At 36.3% G+C, this 22,503-nt stretch overlaps 1 protein-coding gene across 1 annotated transcript in view; it reads left to right on the forward strand.

The window, feature by feature from the left end:
- LOC147030295 (insulin-like growth factor 2 mRNA-binding protein 1) overlaps positions 1-22,503 on the forward strand; it is a 129,113-nt gene that overhangs the window by 100,398 nt on the left and 6,212 nt on the right. The window contains exons 10-11 of the mRNA XM_085872176.1: positions 21,118-21,240; positions 21,362-21,436. Of these exons, the coding sequence (XP_085728302.1) occupies positions 21,118-21,240; positions 21,362-21,436 (198 nt within the window). The remainder of the gene's footprint in view (positions 1-21,117; positions 21,241-21,361; positions 21,437-22,503) is intronic.

Consider the following 22,503-nt stretch of genomic DNA (forward strand, 5'->3'; position numbering starts at 1 on the left):
TAAATGAAATGTACTTTTGACTTGTGTTTTTTTATGGCAGAAATATTCCCTGGTGTTTATGAAAGTTCATTTATAAATAGATGTGTATTATAGTTGGCGCTGTTGTGAAGAAAGACTGGAATAAAAGAAGGGAATTTATAATTAAGATTACAACAGGAATGAGTGGGACCTCAATATTTACCAGTAAGATGACAATGATCCCTAACTTTAGACTCCTCAATTTCCTCCTCACAAATATGACAGATATTGTTCTTTCTAAATTCTAATTTTTCTTCTTCGGTTAATTTCATTGGTTCATTTGTTTCTTTCATTAATTTAGTTAGTCTTATACAATCCTTTTCTAATCGTTTTACAAACTCTTGTGAAATATAAATTCAGCTTTTTTTCCACTATAATGTTCAAGTTTATTATACTTTTCTCCAACAGATGATTTGATATAATAACAGAAACCACAAGGAATAGGTTTTTGATATTTATTTCTATGTGATTCTTTTGGATTAGGAGAAGCAGTATTTATCTTTTTTAGGATACATTCAAAATCAGCGTATATCACAAATGGGTGCATGATAGATTTATTATAATCTTCAAAAGAAATCTTTTCACCAGGTTTAGGCATTGTAATTACAGCTGATTTATGATTACTGCAATATTTTGAATGTTGTTCTAATCGTTCTTTTGTATGAAATGAATTAAGACATCGCTTACAAGGATATATTTTGTTTGCTGTTCTGAATACCTGAGAAGAGATTAATCTTGATAAATTAATGTGAATTTGGTGTAATGTGTAATGATAATGTGTAATGTGAATTATTTCCAACACTAAAATATAAAAGATCAATGTGTGTTTCTTCATTTTTATAGTTCTTTGAAATTTTTAATATTTGAACTTTGCTTGTATCCGTTAATCCATATACATTAATAGAAAGATTATTATTTTTCTCAAATTTAAGAATATCTGTTAGTGGCATTGGGAATTTAAAATCTTCAATGTCCAAGGTATTTTCATATTTCATATATTGTTTTACTCTTTCTGAATTACAATTTGGTGGATGTAAGTGAGCAAGAACAGACCAGAGAAAACATTTATTATCATTGTTCTTAATATTAACAACTGCCTTCTTTAGTTTTATTTCTTTTGGTAATTCAATATAAGAAGAAGCTTTAAGAGGGTTTGATTTTAGAATGTGTATATCTAAAAAGATGATTTTTAAAATATTAAATCCACTTCCTACCACTGTATTATCAACATCCTCCTCTTGTCTTGATAGTTCTTCATAAACCCCACTATTCAAAAAATCTTGAAATGATGTTATAAAATGAAGACCTGTTCTCATATAAGGAGTTTGTTCTTCATATTGTCTTTTCATATTCATTTTCACTCCCATATAAAACTTTAAAGTTTTCATTTCTTTTAATGTCTTTTTAATAACTTTTTCAACATCAGGTTTCACTATTTCAATTGATTCAGCGATTGATGATGGACCGGGTTCTCCAAATTGAAAAAATCCTTATTTTTATATGCCCTTTAAATGCCCCATCAGTGTTTTCAATATAATAGTCTCCCTTTACTTTAAACTCATTCTTCTTGTGTTTTTGTGATTGAAGATGTCTATTATTACTACTCTTCAAAACATCCTTTGAGCAGATATCACAATGTTTTCTTTCCAACTCAAGAGGAGATATTTGATGAAATAGATTAAATGTATGTTTGTTGGTTTGAAGGTGTTTTTTATAATATTTATATTCGTGATTACAAACATCGCAGTACGTTGTATTCACCATATTTATATAATAAAACTTTGCTTAAACTAAAATTTTCTTGATGAAAATTTCGTTTAATTTATTGGTGAATCTGTGCTTAAAACCATTTTATCCTCCAACTTTTTTCACTTACTAAATACAATGTTTCAAGACACAAAAGACAAGTTTCAATCAATGTCTTCATTTGTTAAAGATACTGAGAAATATGTCAAGGATGTAAAATTGAACAAAGATAAATATAACAACTATTGGACAAAAACAATTATGGTAGATAAGATGAGTTCTTCAATTTCCTTCAGTGGAAGGGCTTTTAGTATACCCGGAAGAACATCAATTAAAGTATCTCCAACAAAAGTTTCTCCTCTCCTTCTGGTAATATATTCAAAACTAGAAAAAGCAATGAAACAAGAAAAAGTATCAAAAAATAAAAACCTTATGGATGAATCTTTGGAAAGAAAAGATACGACCATCTGTAATATGCAAGGAGAAATTTGTATTTTTTTCAACAACCCGAAAGATGTAAATCCTAATGAAATAAAGGATGTTAATATATCAGGTGAAATGACATTTCGTTCAATAGTAATTAAGGATCATTTTAAAATTACCTTTAATATAAAAAAATGTTGTAGTTGAATCTGGTAATGAAAAAAAGTATATAGATATTAATGGTAATGTTGTTTCTACTAATTAAATATGAGTTAATGTTCAACTGAAGATTTTGAAAGTCGAGATGATTCCGAAGATGAACTTTAGTTTAAGTAAAGTTTTACTTTATAAATATGCTAGACTTCCCTGATTCTCCATATGATAAATTTGAGAATTGCCCTGCGTGTGATAGAGTGGGATTAAACACAGTCAAAAGCCTATAAACAATGTATATTCTGTGATTATCTTCAAATTAATGATAATAAAAAATATAAAAAGGAAAATAATTCTTTTATATTTACACCAAAAATGAATTACTTTACAAGATTGATTAGAGAAATGAATGTAAAGTATGAGGGTGATAACACACCTTTCCTTACAAGGGAAGAAACTGAACATATGAGAGAAATGTTCAAAGGATTGTTGTTATTTATTATTCATCGATGTGATTTTCAGGGAAATATCAACGCAAGATATTGCATAAATAAAATAATGGATTATCTTGAAATTCAACCTGAACTGAAGATAAAATATCGAGTTTCTAAAAAAGCCAATAATAAATTAAATAACCTGTTTTCCAAATATATAAATGAATGATTTTTTTTACCCATTTGGGAAAATAAGATAAAATATAACAATCATAAAAATCTTCCAAATTCATTAAGATGTCTCATAGTTGGTTCAAGCAGATTCGGAAAACCCTGCTTACTTTTGAAGATGCTCCTGACTCCCAACTTTTTAGATGCTGATAATTTAATAATTTTCACAGTCGAGTTTTCAACCTGAGTTTGAACTCCTCTCACAAGGTTTTAATGCTGGTCTTCAAAAATAAGATATAATCGGTTTATTTAAACTTCAAAAAAACCGAAATGATTATTACATTGAAGATATAATGCAACTATTTTGTGATACACAGAGATGTAAAAAGAAAACAAAACCAATAACTTGTATTCTTAGTGATAATACGGATGATATACCGTCTCCCCAAGATTTGGATAAATCAAAAAAGAACCTCGTTATCTTTGATGATTGTGTTAATGAGAGAAACCAAACTGTAATGGATAGCTACTACACAAGAGGGAGACATTCTTCTTGTAATTGTATTTATCTTAGTCAATCGTACTTTCAACTTCCTCGTCCTTCCATCACAAACAATGCTAATACTGTTATTTTATTCAAGTTAAATTCAATAGATATCAAAATTTTTTGGAGTGATAATTTTTCAACATTATGTCGTAAAAAGGAATTTGGGGATTACATGAAGCACACGACTGAAAAATATAAATATATTGTTGTGAAACAAGATGAGAAATTGAATATTTTCCAATAAATAAATGGATGTGAAAGAAAGAGCAAGAAGATTTAAGGAACATCAAGAGTTGGTTTCAAAAGTTGTAAAACAACAGGAGGACATAAAGAAGAAACGCAGACAAACTAACGGGTGAAGAAGCATTTGAAAGAAAACAAGAGAAATTTTTTAAACCACTTTTAAAAACTTCCAAAGAAAAAATTATAGATGTTTCCACAGTTCCCACAATAGAATATGCTCCTAAAAAACTTCAAGTGATAAAAGATTTCAGTCAAATGATGGAGGAAGAATTAGACCATTCTGAGATGAATCGCCCCCCTGCTTATATTGTGAATGCTCTTCAAAACAATGAATATTCATCGGAATCAAAAACCAAAGCAGGACTCATTCCAACAGAACAACCAGCAATATTTCATCTTGTTCAAGAAAAGGTATTGATATTTAATGATGAATTAAGGTTCTTGGGGTCTGCTCAACCCCCTGTTAAACTAACCCCCAGATTAATGTTTCTTCTCACAAAAGATGGAAGACAAGCTTCAACTGTGAGGAATGAATCAAAGTATTTTGATAAACCATTGGATAAGGAAAATAATGATGATATAGTATATATTGATCTGCTGAACTCTGTTGATTATAGGGTTAGTCTTTCTGGTAAACGTAGCAAGAATGAGAAGGAGAAACACATTATTCAGGCTTTAAGTATCCTTGGTTCAGGTATTAGTTTTCTTCCAAATGACCCATCGCAATTAGTTAATAGACTGTTATTGTTGTTAGGTAGTAAGAAGGCTGGAAATAACAATTGTTTTAATGAAGCATCAGCCATTTTAGACCAGTTGATGAACATGAAAATAATTAATAAATCTCAATATAAAGACATTTTATCTCATATGAAATAAGATGAGAAGCACAATCCTGAGTTTTAATTTCACAACAAGCGACCACACATCTTCATTCCCATACCCACTACAACTTGACCCAACAAAAGAATATGAGGCATCTTTATTGTCCATGGAAAGTTATAATACCATATTTAATATAACTGAGAAAAATGACAAGGTTAGTTATAATCCAGGAAGTGGATACAAAACGAAAAGAGTCTCACCCGGAGCATATGGGATTTCTCAAGTATCTTCCGAAATTGCTCGTCTTATGAAATAACAGGGTGATGAACCAAAAAATATTGTTATAGACATTCAAAAACATACTTCAAAATCAACGATTAAACTTAAAAATAACTACAAGGTTGATTTCACAATAGATAATTCATTTGGAGAGTTATTGGGTATCTCCTCAAAAAAGATTGAAACTAATGGGAAGTTTTACAGTGATAATGTCATTCAAATATCCTCAGGAATAAATTCGGTATTAATTCACTGTGATTTGATTGATGGTGCTTATAATGATGGAATAAAAACAAATACAATATTTTCATTCCGCGCATACTCAACCCCAATTGGTTATAAATTCAATATGGAACCCAAAAATTTGGTTTATCTCCCTGTGTCAGGAAAAACCATACACAGAGTAAATTTTAGGATAACTGACCAAGATAATCATATGATTTCTTTTAATGGAGAAGGTATATCCATCAGAATTCACCTACGTGAAGTTTTCCAATAAATAAATACGATGGTTATTGTGAGGAAACACGAGTTGGGAAAATAATAAAATAATTACAGGGGATGGGATGTTTCTTTCCCCATAATACAAGGGTGAAGGTATGTATCTTGGTAGAGGATACTATAAACCTAAGAGACAAAGGGGTGTCGGACATCCATTTAGAGGAGATGGGATAATTGATACTCGAATGGGTATCGGTTCAACTATTCTTAAACATAAAGACCTAATTGGTTCAACTGCTTCTGCTGTGGGAAATGTAGCAGGTGCTGTAAAGAGCATAAAAGATGCCCAAAATGAATCTCATAAATTACAGGCAATTAAAGACATTAAGAAAGGCAAAACTCAGTTGTCCCCCCAAGAACGACAGAAAATAATTCAAATACTTGGGTCAGGGTTTCAAAAGTTTTAACATCTTTTTTCCTAAATATATACAAGTATGGAAGCAATTGATAGTATCTCTGATTTGGATGATACTATTATCATCTCAAGCTTCACTAAAAAAGATTACTTCAAGGTAAATGCAATAACTGGAACAGACAGGAACGCAAATGGTACAAAAAGTTTTGAAATAACTCATCAACAGACTTATTTGAATCTATCCGAAAGTTTCTTGTTGTGTAAATTTACATTCACTAAGGCTGGGAATAACACAAACACTGCACTCGTAAATGATTTCTTCTGGAAAATGTTTGATAGTGTTCGTTTGTACATTGGAACACAAGAAGTTGAAGCGGTTGATTATGTCTCTGCTGTATCTGAAATGATGAAATTTACACTATATACATTCAGTGATAGAATGGGAAAGGGGGCTGTCAAAGGTTTTATTCCTGATATGTCAATGGGAACAACCACAGACCCTGGATATACTCAAAGGAAAGGAACGTATACTGATGATACAAAAGCAGAAAATAGTTTTACTGTGGCAGTTCCTCTTAAACGTATATTTGGATTTTCTGATCATGATAAAGTTCTGTATGGTCTTAAAATTAGATTTCAACGACAAAGTAATGATAATGAAAATAGATTACTTTTTGGTGTTGCTAGTGCTTTTGGTGATCAGAATAAATTTGTAATTGATGAAATGAGTTGGTATATTAGTGAATATACTTCTAATCTTAAAACAGAAGAGATGTTGAACAGAAGACTTAACTCAAAGAAACCACTCAGTGTATCATACCTAAAAAGAAGATGTCAACACGTTAAACTTAACCAAACCACTTACACGTGGAATTTGGGTGTTCTGGAAGGAAAGCCACAATATCTGTGGATCATTTAAAAAAAAAACCAGATGGTGATACTGCTACTGATAAGAATAATGCATTGAGTGATAATGCTAAGGTGAAACAACTTCATGTTTCTCTTGATGGAACATTTTAGCCACGAGATAGATTGGAAATTAATTGGGAAAAAAATGATTTTGCTGAAGCATACAAGTCTTACCAAAAGGTGTGTGAAAGTAATGGAAATAAAGAACCTATTTTGGATATGACAGCATTTAATGTATACAATCCATGCGTTTGACCTGAGTGCTCAAAAGGAAACGAAAAGTCTAATCGAGTGGATACTTCCCTATACATTGAAAGAGGAGAGAGTGAAGAAGTTTATACATATTGTTTGCTTTTGGAAGAAACAGAATTACAGATTAATACAGATAATGGTGTTATGATTAGTCTCACATAATTTTTTGTTCAATAAATGAGTGGCAAAGTACCAACTGGGGTATATGTTAATCAAATCAATCTTCATAAACTATCATCTTGTGTTCAAAATCAAAAGCCTTGTACGATTAACGTTTATACAATTCAGAGAAAAGGAGCAGTAAGAATTGATGTTTTGCTCACAAGAGAACAGGTTAAAATCTTGAACGAAACTGGCTCACTTAAAATTAAAATGACAAAACCATTGTTGAAGAAATATTCAATGAGAGATGAGTGAAGGATTTCTCCTGTTTCTAATTCTTTTATTTGCTGGTTTAAGTGCGGTTGGAGCATTGACGCGTGGTATTTCAACGGCGGTGAAAACCGCCAACGAAAGAAAGGCTCAACTCTGGGCTCAAAAATAATTGGAAAGACATAACAAAGAGTTGGAGAAACAAATTAGTGGAAGTGGTGTAATCGTAGATTTTGCTGAAAAACTTGAAGGTCTGCCTGATAAAGCGAGATTGTTAGTTGGAGATATGCTTTCTTCTATCGCACAAGCAGGTGTAAAATTAACGAAAAGAGGTAATGGATTATATCTTTCTAATAAATAAATGAGCATTGATGAGTGGTTTAAAGAATTTGGAAAGAATACAACATCAAATTTACAACTTGTCAAATATTGTAAGAAATTAAAAATTCATAATGTGGTTATTTGTATGAGAGATGAATTAAAAAACGTGCCTAAACATACAAAGAATATTATTATGAACTTAGAAGATAATAATGGGAAAGTTTCTCATTGGGTTTGTAATTTTAAGTCAAGACAAATATTATTTTGATAGTTTTGGTCTTACACCACTTGTTGAAGTCAAAAAATTCTTACAGAATGGTGTTTTTCAAACATTTCAAGTCCAATAATTAAATCCCAAGTGTTGTAGTCAATTATGTCTATATGTGTTATTTCAACTCAACAAAAATAAAAAATTTTATGACATTATTTTTAATCTAATATAAATGACTTATGTTGGTAAAGATGGTTCTATCTTTGGTGTATCCCAAGAACTGGATATTGATTTATCAAATTATAACACAAAGGCACAGGCTGAACGACATAAATATAATATAACCAAAAATATTAAAATGAAAAATGCTGATAAATTAAAACATTATCCAAGCCCGACTGCCGCGAATGACTTGGTGAGATTAAGCGATTTATCACAATATATATATATATATATATATATATATATATATATATATATATATATATATATATATATATATATATATATATCCTTAAATAAAACGGCCATGTATTCCAAAGATACAGAAGTGTTGATTTTATCTCCAGGTCATACAGAATTCACAGTTCGAATTCAAATAAATTTTTATAAAGAAGGGCGTATCGTTTGTATGAGAATAGAACAATGGGGGTATGACATGAATGATTTAGGGTATAATTGTTGATTTAAAATTGACCTAAAAGACCTGGAACAATTAAATCAGTCTTGTAAGGAAGAATATTATCCACTTGGTATAGAGAATGACTTTTGTGGAGCCACGATTAGTAAACAACAAATAAAAGAATTTAATAACGGTAAATATAATAATGGTTTTGCCATAGTTTATATCATGAAAACAGAAAAAACAGGATTATATATAATAAGTAGGGAAATACAAAATGATTTAACTCTGGGAAGATGGGGAGGTGTTTCGTGTCATAATATTATTCAAACATATATTTCTAATACATAAATGACAGCAAGAAGACTTCAAGAAAATTATAATTTCTGTGTCCAAGCATACCTTCAAGAAAAGGGTATTCGGTATTTTAATAAATATGTTATACAACATAAGAATGAGGTATTTTCAATAAAAGATTGGCATTTTGCTGATGTTGATAAACCAACAACTTTGGATTTAATTAGAATGTTAAATAATGACAAAATTATAAAGTTAATAAAACATAAGGCTCTTTTAGAAATGCAAAAGAAATTGTATTGGTTTCCTGTTTGTAAAAAATATTATTTGGGATACAGGAATAACAAGAAATCCTGATGAATATATGTATGATATTCTATGGGGTGTAAGTGATTCAAGGGTGGTAAGGGACGAGGAAGGAGTTGAAGAGAGAGAATAGGAGGAAAAGGAGAAGAGAGAGAAGGAGGAGAGGGAGAAGAAAGAGAAGGAGGAAAGGGAGAAGAAAGAGGAGGAGAGGGAAAAGAGGGATAAGAGAGAGAAGGAGGAAAGAGAGAAGAGAGAGAAGGAGGAGAGAGAGAAGGAAGAGAGGGAGGAAAGAGCGAGAATAAATAAATATGAAAATATGGAAACCAGTGAGATTAAAAAAAGATTGGGGGTATTACAGAAAATAAATCAACCCACCGAAGAGGAAAACAAAGAATTGACAAGTCTATTTGCAATATTTTCGACAAGACTATTGTCATCGGTAAGATATTGACTTTGGTTAAATTTTTTCATTTTTTTATTAAATAAATGGAGGAGAGAGTAAAGACGTTTCTAAGGATTCTTTAAGTTTTAAAAATTAAGATTCAAATGTGCATGTTGGAAACTAAAAATGTTTTCGCTCTCTGTAGGAATTTTTCTCATAAATAAATGAGTTATTGTCTCAAATGTAAAAAGAAAACTAGTACTAAAAATATTTCATATTTTAAAAGTAAAAATAACAGGGTTATACAAAAAGGTACATGTTCGGTGTGTGATTCAAAAAAGTGTCAATTAATCTCCAAACATAAACGTGGAGGAGATATACAAAAGTTTTTATCAGGAAGTAAATTTACAACTACTGCAATACCAGGGGAATTACATCTACCAGGGTATTCTTTCTGTGGTCCAGGCACAAACTTGGATAAAAGATTAGATGAGGCAGACAATCCTAAATCATGGAGTAAGCCCATCAATAGGGTTGATGAAGTGTGCATGAGACACGATATTGATTATGGGAATACCACAACTTTGGAAGAAAAGCATGAAGCCGATAGAGAAATGTTGTATAATTTGTTTCTGATACAAAATCCAACCTTGAGAGAAAAAGTTGATAGTTTCATCGTGAAGAAGATGATCAGTGCTAAATTGAAACTTGGACTTGGAAATTCAAAAAATTTATGGGCTCTAATGATGTCATTAAGATTGAAGAGCAATTAGCTGATGAATTACATAAACCAATATTCACAAAGTTTTAGAGAAGGAAGGTTTATTCCAAGGAAGTTGATTATATCTGGTCCGCTGATTTGATTGAACTCAATAATGATAAGGGGTACAAGTATGCTTTAACCGTTATTGATTTGAGGAGTAGATACGTGTAGGTTGTCCCTTTATAAAACAAAACAGGTAATACTCTTATGTTAGCCTTTCAACAGATATTTAATAAAAGTAAGAGAAAACCTTAAAAAAATTGTGGACTGATGAGGGTGGAGAGTTTTAGAACAAGACATTTATGAATTTTCAAAAAAAAATAACAGTATTACATTCTACAGTACCTTTAATGAAGGAAAGGCCGTTGTTGTTGAATGTTTTAATCATACCTTAAAAGAGAGACTATATAAAAAATTCACACAACTCAGTTCACAACAATGGTCATCTTTTATTCAGGATATTGTGGATAGGTATAATGACATGATTCACACGTCAATGAATATGAAACCATTAGAAACATTGACAAAATTAAAATATGAAAAAGAGATTAATGTCAGAAAACCTAAGTTCAAAGTTGGTGATATCATAAGAATATATATAGATGGAAATCTCATTTTGAAAAGGGTTATACTAAACGATGGACGAACGAACTTTTTTAAATTGTTGATGTAATAGATATGGTTCCTTGGACTTATAAGATATATGATTTAGAAGGGGAAGAGATTTTAAGTTCATTTTATTCACAGGAATTACAAAAGACAAAACTAAGCAGATAATATCCATGGGAGCAATGGGTTGGCGCTTCACTCCCTCCTACTATACACCGTTGTGAACACTCGAGGGCCAAGTCCGAGGTGTATAACAGGTGGCATCTGTCGTATATAATGTGTGTCAAGGGGGGACATTCTTATATCTGTGAACCCAAAACACAGAATCCTCAACTGAATAGTCAAGGTTTAACTTGTCTTTGTTGATGTGTGTGTGTGTGTGTGTGTGTGTGTGTGTGTGTGTGTGTGTGTGTGTGTGTGTGTGTGTGTGTGTGTGTGTGTGTGTGTGTGTGTGTGTGTGTGTGTCCCAACCCTCACATTCAAAATCTCAACCCCAACCCTCACATTCAAAATCTCAACCCCCCACCCCAACTTTCACATTCAAAATCTCAACCCCCCACCCCAACCCTCACATTCAAAATCTCAACCCCAACCTTCACATTCAAAATCTCAACCCCAACCTTCACATTCAAAATCTCAACCCCCCACCCCAACTTTCACATTCAAAATCTCAACCCCCCACCCCAACCCTCACATTCAAAATCTCAACCCCCACCCAACCCTCACATTCAAAATCTTTACCCCAACCTTCGCCCAACACAATGTGTTTTTCAATATGTATTTCCACATATATATATATATATATATATATATATATATATATATATATATATATATATATATATATATATTTTACGTTTTTTTTTCTCTTCTTCCAATTCTGTCTTTTAAGGCTTTCAGGTTTGATGACGTAGAAATGGGGAGTAAGAACTTTCCTGCACTTTCTTCCCAGAACTAACAATATATATATTTTTTATGTTTTTTTTCTCTTCTTCCAATTCTGTCTTTTTGGGCTTTCAGGTTTGATGACGTAGAAAGGGGGAGTAAGAACTTTCCTGCACTTTCTTCCCAGAACTTTCTTGATCTTGCTCCCATCAAGCACCAACCAACAAAGAACTACATCGATAGGTTTAGATCCCAAAGAGTGATAGCATTTCAAGTCTCCAAAATAAACCCAACTTTCCAAGTTTTCAAGGTATAACCACATTCCTGTTGAGATTCCAAGATATGTGTCACATTGTGAGTTATCAAGCCAGAACCCACATTTCAAGTCTCCAAAATAAAACCAGCTTACAAAGTCTCTAAGGGATAACTCATTTCCTGATTTTTTCAAAATTTGTGAGTCTCCAAGGTAGGCCCCATATTTAGAACCATCTTGGCAGAACCCTTTTCCTGAGTCTCCAATGTAGTTATTTAAACCATCAAGGCAGAACTCATTTACTGATTTTTTCAAAATTTGTGAGGTCTCCAAGGTAGGTTTCATATTTAAAATCACCAAGGATAACTCATTTACTATTTTTTTCAAAATTTGTGAGTCTCCAAGGTAGGCCCCATATTTGGAACCATCTTGGCAGAACCCTTTTCCTGAGTCTCCAATGAAGTTATTTAAACCATCAAGGCAGAACTCATTTACTGATTTTTTTTCAAAATTTGTGAGTCTCCAAGGTAAAACTTGTATTCTGGCTCATCAAGGTCGAGCTTGTTCTGTGGGTCTTGGTCAATCACAAGGTCTTCAACCAAGCCAACAATTTCGCCCCAAGTTGTGGCAAAAGCAGTATTTTCATTTCGTATTTCAGATACAATTTCCTGTGAGAGAAAATAATAATGTATTAATTAAGTTATTTAATTATTAAATGAATCTATGCTTAAATCAAACTGAAAATAGGAAAATAAAATCTGACCTCAATAGATAAGAGGTTTGAATCCAGTTCATCAACTTGAAGGTTTAGTTCCATACAAGTAGTTGATCTACAAGCAAGCTCATCCCACTCAAGGCCTAGCTCGTTCTGTGGGTCTTGGTCGCTCACAAGGTCTTCAACCAAGCCAACAATTTCACCCCAAGTTGTGGCAAAATCGGTATTTTCAGATACAATTTTCTGTGAGAGAAAATAATAATGTATTAATTAAGTGATTTCATTATTCAATGAGTCTATGCTTCAATCAAACTGAAAATAGGAAAATAAAATCTTACCTCCATAGATAAGAGCTTTGAATCCAGTTCATCAACTTGAAGGTTTAGTTCCATACAAGTAGTAAAACTCCAAGCAAGCTCAGCACAGCACTCCATGTTACATTACATATGGTGAGATTTCTCATCCAATGTCCTCCATGTCAAACTGAGTGAGGCTGGGCAAGTGGGAAGGTGGGATGTGGTGTATTTCCTTCCCACGACATGCTGTCCAACCATTCCGATTCTCAGCCTCATCATCTGCAAAACCACTGAGTGGGGAAGCAGCAGCCTTCTTAACCCAATTGACATCATCCAAAAAGAATGCAGCAAAGTTCGGATTCACTGCTAAAATGTACAATAATTTCTGTCGCCAGCTTTTGAACGATGTCACAGTTTCGGTTTTTGAGAGAGGCCACAATGTTGGTGCTCGACTGTAGGCCACCCTCTTCGAACACCCTCATTTCAACCATGGTTAAACGAAAAATATCACAAATCCTCTCCTTGTGCCGATGCTCACCTGTTTGGTTTAATCAGGATACCTTGATTCAAAGGCACAAGATGAAATGCTGCCACCACATCGGTTGTTAAAAAGATGCCACACAGTCGGGCTCAGATCCAATCTAGATTATTACGGAGACTACAAACAGCACTTGATATAAGATGGGGATCACTCGACCCACATGGCACGCATTGATACAAGATGGGCATCACTCGACCCACACGGCAGAACTTATTGATACACGACAGAGAAGGCTTTGCCTGACATCAGGCAAAGCTTTCATCCACAGGTCAACATATACAAGATTCATTCACTTCTCAGTGCTCTCAATGAGACTCTTCCACTTGCATACACATTCACGCACACCTGCCAACTGACAGCAGTAAACAGGGTCACTTTTGACATGTTTTTTTTATCAATATATGCAGTAAATAAGTCGAGCTTTGGGATGATTTTGAGTCGATTTGCCTTTCACTGGTGCCCACCATATTGGATATTTATGTATCATAATGAGCTGTCTTGCTGACTGTGCCCATTATAAGAAATGATCTGATTGGTGGAGATGAGATGAATTGGTGTTTTTAATATATATTTTTGTATAAAGGGGAAACACCACCAGCAGAGTAGAAGTGAGAGTGAGATCAAGGGGAGGGGGTGAATGACACATGGGGGTGTGAAAAAGCTGCACACAAACTGAATGAAACACAGTAAGACGAGGAAGGGGAAATTGGGGGATGAAACAGAAAAGGAACAAACCAACCAACAACGAACAAATGAAAGTGGTGAAGAAGAGGGGGGGAAAATCACAAAAACTTGGGGAAAAGGAGTGCTTCAGGGAATTGGGTTATTTGCAATGGAATAGATCATGGGCTAGCAGGATGGCCGAGAGGTACGCACACTCGCCTCTAAGATGTCTCGCCTGACTGAATCTCGGCTCACCTACACACTGTCAAATTAGTGTTTCACAGGCAGGGGTGATTCACCAATGTGTGTCATCCCTCGGATGGCCGTGAAACTGGCGTCCCTTCTGCTGCCATTAGTTGGTGGATGTTAAAGATCTCACAGTGTATTTCGCGAAGACTCGGCGAGCTATCACCCACACCATTCCAAGTTCCTGTCCTAACTACTTTGTCAAGTGACAGGCCTGGCCAGCCAATTCGTGAAAAACTTTGGGCAAATTCTTCCCCTGGCCAACCCTACAAGAACGTGGGAATAATTGTGGCCATTGAATAAAAGAAGAAGGGGTAGAAAAGATAATGAATATGTTTGGGGGATTACCTGAGGTAGCAGTGAACATCTGTCTTGAAGCGCTAGAGTGAAGAATGGGACTCAACATACTGGGGAACTTGGTTCCACATGCAAGAGAATAAAGGAACAAATGAGTGTCGGTTAGCAATGGGTCTGGATTTGGGAGTTTCACCAGAAGAGGTTTGCTGGCAGACCATGTACACCCTGCAGAAACCTGGAAGGGATAGAGCCAAGAGTGGTGAAAACATAACTTCCACCCACATTCTGGGGTGGAGGTCACTAGAACGGCACTTGGTGGAGCACACACCTCCACCAGGCTGAACAGTTTACGTTTTATATCCCACTGGTAAGCCGTATCAGGGGATGGGCTAACAGAAAGAAAAATACAAAATTGTCAAAGAAGTAGTTAGAGCATCCGGAGAGGTGCGGATAAGCCAAATTCTCAAAGAATCCCGGAGAAAGGCACTCTTTATTCAAAGTGGTCTTTTTTTGCTCACCTGGAGCATAGTTCAGATGAGGTATAAGCATCGGGCAGTGTCCGTCAGTCAGTCAGTATGTAAACACGCAGGTCTTCTTCTCCGAAACTACACACACAATTTCAATGAAACTTGACCACAACCTTCATCACCCATGATGCTAAAACTAATAGTCCTATTTTGATCAAACTTTGGGGAACTTCTGACCAAGGCCTCCTGATGCCTTGCATATCCCATCAAAAAAATTGCATATCAAGGAGGTCAATTTCAAGGTCAAAGGTCGTTACGATTCTGGGATCGCCACTTTTGACTTCTCAAAAGGTATTTATCTGATTTTGATGTAACGTGGTATGCATTATCACTGCATGGTGCTTTCAAAGTTTGTTCAAACCATTGGCTAATTTACGTATTTTGTGTGTCATCCACGCCTACCAGTGGTTTCCTGATTCTACCAGGTGAGCACAGGGGAATACCCCTATATTTAAGTGGTGAAGCCACTTCAATATTTGACCATGTCCTTCCTTCTGTCCATCAAAAATGAAAAAGAAGAATCTTTCTAACTCACAGTGTTTAATTCTCAAGGATAATTCTAAATGTTCTAAATAGTCCGGCAGATATGTGAAAAAAATGTGCCTTTAGTGATACAAGCATGAAATTTGGCACACTGCTAGGGCAGTATCTTACAAAGATTTTTGGATATAGGGACATTCCAGATTCTTCCCAGAGCCAAAATGGCGGCCATTTTACAAAATAGCCGATTTTGTGTTGTACAAGGAGGATACATGTGGATACAACTATATTTAAGAAGCATACCAGTGGTTTTATTTAACTAAATATAGATTCTAGCAAATAAGAAATAGCAAATAAAGGTGACAAAGCGTGAATAAACCATTTATTTGGTCATTTTTTGGTGCATTTTGCACTTTTGGATGGTTTTCTACAACAAACTCTTCAAAAAACTGTTATCAAGCACCATGGAATGACTGTTGTTCATTTAACACTCTTGAACTCAGAGGAAGTGCTTCTGTTTGATCCTAACATCAACTTCCAGAGTCAAAATTATACAGTGGAACCTCTAGATCCAGGTAACAGAGTCTACTATGATGCATGGATACATGTGTACATGTTACATAATTATCATCTGTGATCTCTCTTGTCCCAGTTCTACTCTCTTGTACACTCCCCACCACAGTGACATAGAGCTGTGCACTGGAGTGCAGCCTTGACACACTTGCACTGTTCTCTGCATCCCTTTTTGCAGCCACACCTTAGTAGTTGCCGACATGCCTCAGTTGCCTCTGGGAGGGTTGTCCAGTATATGTCCCAGCCATTATCGGTGTGAACCCACCCCCAGTCACTGGGCGATGGGAGCTCTGGTGTGGACACCATCATCTGGCCCCAACAGTAGCCGGCTTGGTAGGTAGCTCTCTTGATGTGCTGTTTCAGGGCTTCACGAGATGGTGGGAGAGCATCTATTGATCTGCCATTCTGGGTGAACAGATGCTTGCGACACTCATTGACATGTTCCTGGCTACTGGTGCGATCATAGAGCACAACAACAAAATGCTCCAGTGCATCCATGTGGTCATCTACGGCTGAAGGAGTTGGCGTGGCAGCCAAGGCACAGAATGCTGCAGTGACATCAGTGACCTCATCACAGGCTTTCCAGGTTTCCCATGCTTTTTTCTTCCCCCCTGCCTCCGATGCTTGAAACGGTGTCGTATCCAGTGAGGGCATGGAAGAATGGCAAACCTCGACACTTGTTAGGTCCCAGTGCCACAGACATCTCGTGAGCTGCCAAGAACCTGAAGTTCTTTCCTGTACCAAAAGCAACCCAGAGCTCATCAATGTCCAGACGTCCAGCTGCTGTCACCGCAAGGACCACGACATCAGTGTCTACTGTACGGATCGACACTCTGACGGGTATACTTTCGAGCCACGCCTTCGGTATCTCCACTGGTTGTTTTCCTCTTCTCTGCCTGAATCAATTGAGTTTTGTTGTATTGTAGTCTGCACGAATCATGCCACTTAGCCCTGTGGTGCTGGAAGGTGGACTCAATCCCTCACCATCGTCCAAGCGGGTCATGTCGAGAGATTTTGGCAAGCAGTCGATCTCACTGAACCTGAGGAGGTTGTCTGCCAGAGTCTGATATCCAGACCCTCCTGTGCTTCGCTTAGAGTCAGCTGGACAATGAAGAGGCTCAGTGGTGTCCATCTGACACAGCACACATAGGTTCCAGTCTGTCTGGTTAATTGATGTAACAGATGTACTTGGCCCTCGCTGCTGGGGGTCTAATAGTTTGAAATGCTTGGCCATTGTCTTGAACCACCACCAATCAGTCACTGTAAAATTGGGAAGAACCATCACCAAGCAGGGGATTAGTCTTTGGGTACACTACAGTGGAGTTATCATCTGAAAACAGAATAGCAGAGTTAAAATGTTTTCAACTACGAACCCCAGCCCAGAGGAGATGCATATATACACAATGGCGATCTTGGGTGATTGTCACTCGATGTCCCCAATAGGCCACCATACATTATTTCTTTGCGCTGGACAGGACCATGTTAAACCCAAATCAATATGAACACACCATTGTAGTTTGAACATTTCTATTCTGCAATTATGAAAATTAATACAGTGAGTACATCAATATCGATTTCGCAAATTTATGCATTTAATCGTGACATTGCCAGCTACCAGTATGTAATTAATAATGGAAATATTCATGGAGTCTAAGTTCCTTTCACCAAATTTGATTTTTGATCTATTTATATTTCCAGAAACAATATTCAGGTAACATTCACATGCATGATCATATTGCAGAGCTCTTGTTCCAGCCATGCATTATTGCGATGGTAAACTGTTATCTGTGTCCCTCATAGACCACCATAGATGCATTTTTTAGTCAAATATGAAGTAGATAATGAAGCATGTGCATACTAGTTGATAATAATCATATTATACTCACTACATTGTGTTTTGCACCAAGCACATATGACTTTGCTGACCTTGCAGGCAAAATTTGTTATTCGTGGCAGCCATTTTGTAAAATGGCCACCATTTTGACCCTAGGCATAATCTGGAATGTCCCTATATCCAAAATGTTTCCTAAGGGTATGCTATAACTGTGTACCAAATTTCATGCTTGTATCATCAAAGGCACAAAACTACCAGAATATTTCACACATTTGCCGGACTAAAAGGGTATTATAAAGAGTAATTCTAATGGGTTTTGTTCATTTCTTGGCTTTGCCTATTTTATATTAAAAATGCCAAACTGAACCGTTTCCTTTTGACCCGGGTATGATTTTATATATGTATATATTTATATATAGCAGGGGCTATCCAGCACTGCCCAGCAGGGGCAAATTTCCTGGCGGTGGTTTCAGGACATGCTGGACATTGAAAAGCCACAGGGTTATTGGCCTTTAGTTGTTACCTTTTGCCTTCAGAACAGTGGCAGCACTGCCTGACCCCACATCCCAATACACACTTGCCTTTGGTGGCCTCAAAACGGAGTCAAGGCCAATGTGTGGTAGCTTAAAACCTTGCCCAGGTTCTGAAGTAACTACATCCAAAATTCAGGACCTCTAGGTGCTATAGCTCTGCCGTGAAAGAAGAACATACAAATGCACAAACAAACACACAAACAATTGAAAATACACTACATGACCAAAAGCATGTGGACACCTGCTCATCCAACATCTCATTCCAAAATCATGGGCATTAGTATGGAGTTGGTCCCCCCTTTGCTGCGATAACAGTCTCCACTCTTCTGGGAAGGCTTTCAACTAGATGTTTGAACATTGCTGCGGGGATTTGCTTCCATTCAGCCACAAGAGCATTAGTGAGGTCGGGCACTGATGTTGGGCGATTAGGTCTGGTCCGCAATCGGCGTTCCAATTCATCCCAAAAGTGTTTGATGGAGTTGAGGTCATGGCTCTGTGCAGGCCAGTCAAGTTATTCACAGCGATCTCGACAAATCATTTTTGTGTGGACCTTACATTGTGCATGGGGTCATTATCATACTGAAACAGGAAATGGCCTTCCCCAAACTGTTGCCACAAAGTTGGAAGCACAGAATCATCTAGAATGTCATTGTATACTGTAGCTTTAAGATTTCCCTTCATTGGAACTAAGGGGCCAAGCCCGAACTATGAAAAACAGCCCAAGACCATTATTCCTCCTCCACAAAACTTTACAGTTGGTACTATGCATTCGGGCAGGTAGCGTTCTCCTGGCATCCACCCAACCCAGATTCGTCCATCGCATTGCCAGATGGTGAAGCGTGATTCATCACTCCAGAGAACGCATTTCCATTGCTCCAGTCCAATGGTGGTGAGCTTTGCACCACTCCAGCCGACGCTTGGCATTGCACATGGTGATCTTAGGCTTGTGTGCGGCAGCTCGGCCATGGAAACCCATTTCATGAACCTCTCGATGGACAGTGCTTGTGCTGGCGTTGCTTGCAGAGTCTGTTTAGAACTCGTTAGTGAGTGCTGCAACCGACGACAGACGATTTTTCCATGCTACGCACTTCAGCACTCGGCGGTGCCGTTCTGTGAGTTTGTGTGACCTACCACTTCGCGGCTGAGCTGTGGTTGCTCCAAGACGTTTCCACTTCACAATAACAGCACTTACAGTTGATCGGGGCAGCTCGAGCAGGGCAGAAATTTGTCGAACTCACTTGGAAAGGTGGCATCCTATGACAGTGCCACATTGAAAGTCACAGGTCGTCAGTGCCACCCATTCTTCTGTCAATGTTTGTCTATGGAGATTGCATGGCTGTGTGCTTGATTTTATACAACTGTTAGCAATGGGTGTGGCTGAAATAGCCGAATCAACTAATTAGAAGGGCTGTCCACATACTATTGGCCATGTGGTGTATTTATAAGATAGATTTGGTGCCATTTTCATGATGAAAAGTCACCTCAGGTACCCCTATCATCCTTTTTGGAAAAGGCATTCTTTTTGGTGAAATGCATCATCTTTGCAACAAAAAATGCCCTTTTCATTTTTATTTTCTTATGAGGTGAATTGAAATAGTTGATAACAATTGGATCGAGCAATTAATTACATATGTAACGAGTACATGAAATGGTATAATCAATGTATTGATCATCCATATTTTCTTTTCATTTTTTTTTTGGGGGGGGGGGGTCTAAGGCTCGTGTTGGAGCTCAAACACAGATCACGCACATGCATGCAGACAGATATGTGAGACAACACCGGACGTGATTTCAGACAAACACGGCCACTGAGCTTGGGGGAAGTAACGTCACTTCCCAGAGCACTCTGGGTATCAGTGACATCATCTTTTATGATCGCTGATCTCAATACTCAGCAGGACCATTGAGGAATTTCTTCCTGCCCATGGATGCCAACATATGGGGTTTGTCCATGTTCCATTATTTAAATGCAGTGTCCAGTGAGGAAGCTGCACATACCATTTTAAAGTGTTTGTTTTGACTCGGTAAGGTTCAGAATTGAACCGCTGACCTCCCAGACTGAGAGCGGAGGATGCTATAACTGTGATGCCTCAAAATTCAACAGATTTTGTCGTGTATTTCTCCTGCTCCCTTTCCCACCAAATGTTTTTCTGTATTGATGGATTTCATCCCAGGGGCCACCGTCTGGCATTATCATGATTTTAAAATGTCCATTACATACATGTGAGCAAATGCTCTGATATCACAATGCTTTGTATAAAATGGATAAATATTCACAAATTCCGAACACGCATGCAACCTGTCATAGACCCTGTGACACGCAGCCTGTAATAAAGCCAAAATGTGGGATGCTACTTCCAAAATTATAAATATGGGACAACTGCAGGGTCACGTTAATATGTAATCTTCTTCATTATTTTGTGATTGCCAGCATCCTGTTGGGTGGTTTAATAAACTAATCCAAATCTACATCTAACTGCACTTTTCCTCTTCCTGGCTTTCCCACCCCTGTTCTTTGCGGCTTTTTCGGGTGTAAAGCAACAAACCCCTGAGCAGGAGACTGTGTACCTCTTCATTCCAGCTCAGGCAGTGGGGGCACTGATTGGAAAAAAAGGGCAGCACATCAAACAGCTTTCGCGCTTCTCCGGAGCTTCGATCAAGGTAGCACCCACGACCGCCTATTCAATGTATGGCACAATTTTTGGTGACAAAAGGATGGATTCTCTCCACATTTTCTCAAACCCATTTGATTTCTTGTATGCTATTTTGTCTTGTGTTGAAGATTGCTCCAGCTGAGAGTCCGGATGCAAAGGAGCGAATGGTAATTGTTGCAGGTCCTCCAGAAGCCCAGTTTAAGGTAAGCATCGCTGAACACAGGTTATTTGCTGCCATTTTATAACCTCGTCCCCCTTGTCTCGTGAACAGAGAATGATGAGAGGGTAGAGGTTTAATGCAGAGATGCCTACTGCTTCAGATTATCTCAAACACCTCTAGTCATCTAAGCGTTCAAATTTTCCCTGCACTTTTTGTGTTGATAATTGTAAAAGAAAGAGATTGCTGAAAGTTTGTCGAATGCTATTGGCAATGGTTGTGTGAAGTGGTGTCACCTCTCTGAAAAGCATTCTGGGTATTTTCAGGACTGACAAGTACCATGTGCTGTGGAATGTGTAACTTTGTAGCAAATTATCTGCCTGCTGTTGTAATATTTCTCACATAAGGGGTTGAATGAATGGATGATGAACAGTCTTGCTTGCAACAAGTGTTGATTCCAGTACCTATTACCAATATTATATATATATATATATATATATATATATATATATATATATATATATATATATATATATATATATATATATATATATATATATATATATATATATATATATATATATATATATATATATATATATATATATATATATATATATATATATATATATATATATATATATATATATATATATATATATATATATATATATATATATATATATATATATATATATATATATATATATATATATATATATATATATACACACACCGGATTATACCTATAATGCAATATGGAACAAATTGGTTATTATATATGACTATGTAATGCTTGTTTGGGCTTGATATTACTTATAAGTATAAGAGTTGAGTAAAAATGGGACAAGTAGTAATATTTAAGTTGGATTTTGCAGCCTGTGTAAAGCTGACGAGTGTTCAGGGAAATTCTGGTGCTTCCGGATAAGGAACATTCTTTCAGTATCCAGCAACTTCTGGCTGTGTATGGTTATAGAAGTTCTGATGGCAAGCCCAAATAGTTTTAGAGACTAAACTTCTTCCAGCAGTTGATTGTGGAAGTAGATGTAGATCGGTTTGATCAATCATTCTTGAGGGTGAGTGAAGAATGTGAGATTTTCAGGATTCAATGAG

The sequence above is a fragment of the Eptatretus burgeri genome, chromosome 3 (assembly GCF_056783735.1).
Source record: "Eptatretus burgeri isolate ZD-2024b chromosome 3, Ebu_testis_v1, whole genome shotgun sequence".
NCBI classification, from domain to species: Eukaryota; Metazoa; Chordata; class Myxini; order Myxiniformes; family Myxinidae; genus Eptatretus; species Eptatretus burgeri.